The sequence below is a fragment of the Populus euphratica genome, unplaced genomic scaffold (assembly GCF_000495115.2).
Source record: "Populus euphratica unplaced genomic scaffold, PopEup_1.0 scaffold182.1, whole genome shotgun sequence".
NCBI lineage: Eukaryota > Viridiplantae > Streptophyta > Magnoliopsida > Malpighiales > Salicaceae > Populus > Populus euphratica.
In genome coordinates this window covers 184,788-190,924 of record NW_011500063.1, presented here as the reverse complement: position 1 = coordinate 190,924, position 6,137 = coordinate 184,788, and the positions used below count along the sequence as shown (strand labels likewise).

Below are 6,137 nucleotides of genomic sequence, written 5' to 3'. Positions count from 1 at the left end.
CATGTCAAAAAAGTTCTATTTTCCAGCCAGAATGGAGGCATTTACAGAAAGCCCCACGTAGGATCCCTGCCAAATTGGTCATTGTGCCATCGGCTTAAGCTTTTACAATTTTCTCTATGGTTATCGACAATCACTTTAAGATGAACAGAAGTCTTCCTATTCAAAGGAAATCTATAACAGCAAGAAATGGAGTCTAGATTTACCAGTGTTGTGATAAAAACATGTAACAATTATTGATAAATATTATAATAAAAAAAATAGAAAGAATACAAGATTTAACATGGTTTGATAATATATTTATATTCACATGAACAAGGAGTTTAAAGCTTTTTTTTTTCGTTATATCAAAATAGAATTACATAATATATATTTATAATAAATTTTAAATCACATAAAAAAATCCTGAACATCCAAGTAGTATGAATAATCTTCTCTAATATCCTTTAAACTTACCGCTGGAGCATTACCTCTGCACCCCCAACTTATTAGTCGTTCCATTCTGCACGTTCTGCTCTCCTTACTCCGCTGCAGCATCTGGCTATGAGCCGCAAACCACACCAACCAGCATCAGTAGGAGGCAACGAGAATGATCCTAACTGCTCGGTTTCAAAATCGAAGTGCACGTTAGATTTTCAAGATCACTCTCCGCAAACCAATGAAGGGATCCATTGACAAATGCTGAATCATATGTATGGGTATCGAAAACTTCCCTGACTGCTACTAATTCTCCAAGTTACAGTCCCAATTGTTTATACCATGCCAAGCAGACCAGCCCTCTTATCATTTCCATAATGCGACAAGTAGAATACTCTTAACAACCTTAAACTGGTTGATCTTGGGGCAAAAACCAAAGTCTTCATGATACCTCTTGAAAGCCCTTTGACTTTTCACAATCCGGAAGAGGCATATACTCTCCTGTAATGGGATTTAATACGTGAAATAACGATGATCCGTATACTATCTTTACGATACAACAAGTAATCGATGACTTGATTCACGTACACAAAGCAAGCCATTACAGGAATTGACGGTCTGAAACTGAAACCGTTGGTCGACAGGCTTGGCAGTAGCCGTAGAGCCTCCATGGCAACTTTTGAAGCGTCACCTATGTTTTGTTTTTGTTTTTTTTTTTTTTCAAAAATTGTCTGAGAGAATGCAAATCCAAGAACAAATTATAAAATCTTGGAAATTAGAGAAACCTAAGAGGATGTATTAGAAAAATGAGTTTTGTTTTCTTCAAAAATAACACTAAATTTTTTGACCAACCAAGGTGAATATCCGATGCCTACCATCCATTGTTTTTACTTTTGTTACAAAAGGGGCCGAAGGGCTCGAACCAACAAAGCTAAGAACACCACCTATTAGACAGGGTGTGGTCAGAATTTGGGCTTGGAGGAGGGATTTGCCCTCATTACGTAGTATAAGGGCCTCCTGCTGGGCCTTTTCTTTACATGTCTAGTGAAATTTTTCTTGTTTTCTTTTTATGCCATTTCTCTGCCATTAAAATGAACTTTTAGAACTGTGTTCTTCCAAGAATTTTTCTTTGTCCACCATTAAAGAGAGGGAAAATTCGAACTGAACAAGGCATTAAGAACAGCAAAAAAGTTTCACCTCAGAAGCAAAACTAGGAAAAACTATGAAATCCCTTTCCAGTACATACAATTTAAGAGAAGAGGTGGATTCACGCCTTCTGCCTTGTAGCCACACCACACAGCAGTGGATCTCATCCATTACCTGGAGATTTAGAGAAAATTGTTAGGCAGTGAAAATGCATGTTTCTGCATTCTACAGTAAGGGGATAGCATAAATACTTGCCGGAAAGAATTAAAATCACATTTAATGAATTTTTAACTTGTTCCATTAGCATTCCAGGTTCGATTTCACTCTGTTTGATGCTCTAATTCTTTCAAGAAATCATAGTTAGGCAAGCATTGTCTCTCAGCAATCATATCCTTCTATTACTCGTAGTCCCATGTCAGGCTACGTTTTACAAAAGAATATCAACATAATAAAGCGAAATTGAGAATGAGGCCATAGTTTACAATCTTTACTATTGCATGTTCATTTCAAGATTAACATGAGGTTGAAAAGCCATTGAAGAGCCAGAAGATCGCACTTCAAAATATGTTTTACGAGGCCATAAGGGATCAGTACTGGTGCAATAACTAAATGGATTAGAATTCTGGCGACTGCATGGAACAGGTCATGTTTTACTCGTAAAGTAACAAACACAAGAAGCAGGGAAAACAATATCATAGTTATAAGACCCCTGGTCTGAATTAAGGCCGGGGTCATGGGTGGGGGCATGACATGAGCCAACCCAATCTCTGATATTCTTTTTAGCTTTAGAAAAACCCAAAACAATAGTTGAAAAAAAAAGAAGGATTTTTCATGATTATAAGATTCAACTCGGTCTAAAACCTAGGTTGTAAGTGAGGGTTCCACTTATGTCAACTCGACCTTTGATTTTTTATTTATTTATAAAAAAAACCCAAACAATGTTGTTTTGCCCAAAAAAAAAAGCGTTTTCAACTGACCTGGCGAGGCCAGTACCCGGGTTGACAAATCACGTATCAGACAAGGCTAGATCTTATAACTAGGACAAATATCCTTCCACTCCATCAAAAAGGAAAAGCATAACCTTAAGAACACCATGAAGAAGTCAGATGAGCATGTTTCAACCATAATTGATGTCTTCCCATAAAATAAATGCTTCTCAGTAGAATTTTGCAATGAATTATATTTATTGAAATGGATGGAACAGTAAAAACAAAAACACAGCCAGGAAACAGCTCGTTATCACAAAAGTCTTAAAGAAACTTCTGTTTTCAGTTAAAAAAGTAAATAAAAGAAAGGACATCATGGATGGGATGCTCATATTATTTTTGCATCGAAGAGACAGATGCAACATTAAAGTAGAGAGAAGTAATTCACATGCCATGCCTTCTCTGTTTTACCCAAGATGATGGTGACATCGCAACAATGACCCTTGCTTGGTTATGAAGCAAGGGTCCTGTGAAAGAAAACAAGTTTTTTTTTTTAATTCTTTGCAATTAGTAGCCAAGTACCTACCCAACATTATTGAGATTATCCATTCTGCTGCAAGCTCCAGCAGTAAATTTAAGCACAACGTAGAGTCTCGTCGGCTTATTTATGGTATAAGATGGAACAAAAAAGAGTCAAGTAAATGTTCATCGTTGAAAGAATGCCATCAAAATGCAATTAACAAAATGAAATGATCAAACCTCTCATAGTTTCTCACCGTGCATTGATTATTCTCATCACCTTCTGTTCTTCCAGAACTAACTAAAAACTACAATTGCATTTAATCCTTAATCAAACAATGACCTTTAAGAAAACTGAAGTCACTAGGTGGCGCGGTTTGTACCTTCAAGCAATCTGTGGTTCCCTGTGGCTGCGTAGGCAACGGATGGTTCAACAATTGGCGAGGTGGAGTCTCTAGTCCTTTCACCAGACTGCATTTTTGAAACACATGGAAACAGGTTTTTCTCGTCGATCCCTTGATCATAAAGAATGCCCTTGAAAACATGGCCACTTATATTCACCTTAGCTTGATAGGCAACCTCAGCTTCACCACTATTAATGGCTGTTACTCTAACGCACCTGAAAACTGCCGGTTCACGGACTTGGCCAGGTAAAGACAGTTTGAAGCTTGCATCTATAATTCCAGGGAACAAAAAGAAATAAGCTAACCATTTCCCACTTTTCAACAAATTCAAGTTCACCAAACCTATACCATCAGTGTATGAAGTTTTTCTCAATATAAAATGAAGAATTCCAAGTGATCTCTGGATCACTGGAATCTATTTATTAAGGGCAACATCTCTGCTTTTCTGTTCACGAAAAGATCAATTCCGTCACCAAATACAGCTTATTTTGATGCAAGTTTATAACTATATCATCCTCAAGTCAAAAAAATATTAAACGAAAATCAGAGAAAGAGAGACTCAATCTTGCAAATCAGCATTAAAGTCCTAATGGTCACTAAAATTTACAAATCATAGAACAAATATATCAGAAAGAAAGAGGTACCCTGATAACTGGAGCCTGTATCGAAATTGACAGAAGCAGCGGCATTGTTATTAGAAGTACTAAAACTATTAGATGTAGCAGTCGCATTTTCTCTTGGCCTTTTACCACCAACACAGCCACCACCAGAAGAAGCAGAAGAGTCACCGCCACCGCCACAACCAAGCCTCTCTCGCCTCCTCGCAGCAGACACCCATGTGCTCTTCATGTGAGTGGTACAATCATACTCTCTACTCTTGCAACAAGTCCTGCACCTCCTATACTGGCACTCTTTCTTTGCCCTGTTTCCACAGTCCCTGCAAGCTCTTGCAGGACCAATATTCCTACCAGTATCATTATCCCCAACAACATTTAAATCACCCCTTTTAAAAAAACTAGATTTTTGCTGATATTTATTGAGAGTGGTCCAAGACTCTTGATTGTTTGCAATGTTACATTGATCATTGGTGTTGGCTATTTGGTGAGTAGAGGGAATGTGTGGAGGCTGGTGGTGGTGAAAAGAAGGTGGTGGAGCTATAAAGAGTATGTTGTGAAGGCCTAACATGCTTGTATGATCAGGTGGGAAGGTAGTGGTAGTGGTAGTAACTGGATGTGGCGGTGGTGGCCATGTTTTGGCGGTGGTGAGGGTACTAGGAGTTGAAGTGGCCACAGTTGATGGCTTGTATCAAGAATATAAGTGGATGATTGTGTTTGGTACAAAGAAAAGACTTGCGATGGCAGTTTAAGAGATGGAAATGAGCTAGCTAGCTAGCTAAGCTTACAATGATATAGAAGTGTACAACTTGAAGGCAATTATTGCTGCTCAGAGAGAGAGATTTGTTGCAGAGTTGCTTTTACTGCTAGTAGTCAACTACTGTGTACTGAAATTCCCCTATTTCTAACTGTAAGTCACTTTTTTTTTTAGGAATTATTGCCTGGTAGCTCCAGAGAGAGATACCCGTCTAATAATATTTTTTTATTTAAAATATATTAAAATATTTTTTTTTATTTTTTTATTAATATATTAAAATTATTAATTTAATTCCATTTCAAGATAAATAACTCTATTTAAAATGCATTTCCAAATAATCATTAAAATTTATATCTCTTGTATAAAAATAAATTAGAAAATCTTTTAACTTTTTATTCAAAAAGTCATACAATTTTATTAATATTTTTAAATACATTATACTAATATAATGATTTTTTTTTAAATCACTCTAAAACATATCGATGAATTCATAAATAATTCAAGAATATATTTAATCAATGAATAAAGAAATATATAGATTTTTATTTATTTATTCTGAAATTAAACATCCAAGTTCCTCGGATTTTAATGTTAAATACATGTTAATTTTATATTTCTCAACCTATAATGTAATGGCTTAACATCTCTCCTCTCATAATTAATCCACCAAATTTAAGAAACAATAATTGCCTGTTAATCTTAAAGTACAAAAAAATTAAAAGTTAAGTCACTTTTATCCTATTTGTAATGATGCATCTTCAATTTATTTACTTACCGGAAGCCTTTTGATACAGTGGAATGGCAGCAGCACCCACCATAGATGGGAGGCACAGGCGAGGCAGTGGGAAAAAAATGGTGACCTCCTCTGTCGTTGCAGGATTCCAGGTAATAATTACAAGATCGTAAGTAATAATTATAAAAATCAAAATGTTAGGTATTTGAATCCTCATCTACATCATGATCAGGAGATATATGTGTTTTTTTTGTTTTTGTTTTAATATTTAAGTATATAGAAGAATTTATAATTTTTTTAATACACTGTATCAATATAGAATTGTTCATAAGGAAATTCTTTTTAGTTAAGGTAGCGTTAGATTATTATTTAACAATAAAAAATATAGGTAGTAGAGACAAAAATGTTTTTAAGAAACAGATATATAAAATAAATATATTTTTTGTATAATTTTATATTCTAAACAATATAACCATATAGTATTTGTATTGAAAATTTATATATTATATGTGTCATTAAATAATTTTTCCGCTCCAACTGTATAAACCTTAGTAATTTAATTAATCTTTCATAATTACCTGTTAAATTTTCACCGATGGGCGTCAACATCATATCATCCAACAG

General features: G+C 35.1%; 1 protein-coding gene across 6 annotated transcripts; it reads right to left on the bottom strand.

Annotated features, from left to right (window-relative positions):
• Nucleotides 1–1,508: 1,508 nt before the first annotated feature.
• LOC105108102 (protein LATERAL ROOT PRIMORDIUM 1-like) lies at nucleotides 1,509–4,904 on the bottom strand. Of its 6 annotated transcripts, XR_838989.1 has the most exons (5): nucleotides 4,054–4,904; nucleotides 3,389–3,679; nucleotides 3,073–3,146; nucleotides 2,538–2,641; nucleotides 1,509–1,734 (listed from the first exon to the last, which is right to left on the bottom strand). XR_838989.1 is itself a non-coding variant. In XM_011002268.1 (4 exons), exons 1-3 carry the CDS (start codon nucleotides 4,592–4,594, stop codon nucleotides 3,121–3,123), a joined length of 858 nt encoding a protein of 285 aa, XP_011000570.1. In that variant the 5' UTR covers nucleotides 4,595–4,904; the 3' UTR covers nucleotides 1,509–1,734; nucleotides 3,073–3,120. The 6 variants fall into 6 exon arrangements, 4 of the variants coding, with proteins under 4 accessions (XP_011000570.1, XP_011000573.1, XP_011000571.1 ...); XM_011002268.1 differs by lacking the exon at nucleotides 2,538–2,641; XM_011002271.1 differs by lacking the exons at nucleotides 2,538–2,641; nucleotides 3,073–3,146 and adding an exon at nucleotides 3,263–3,313 and having other exon boundaries at nucleotides 4,054–4,903.
• Nucleotides 4,905–6,137: the final 1,233 nt, after the last annotated feature.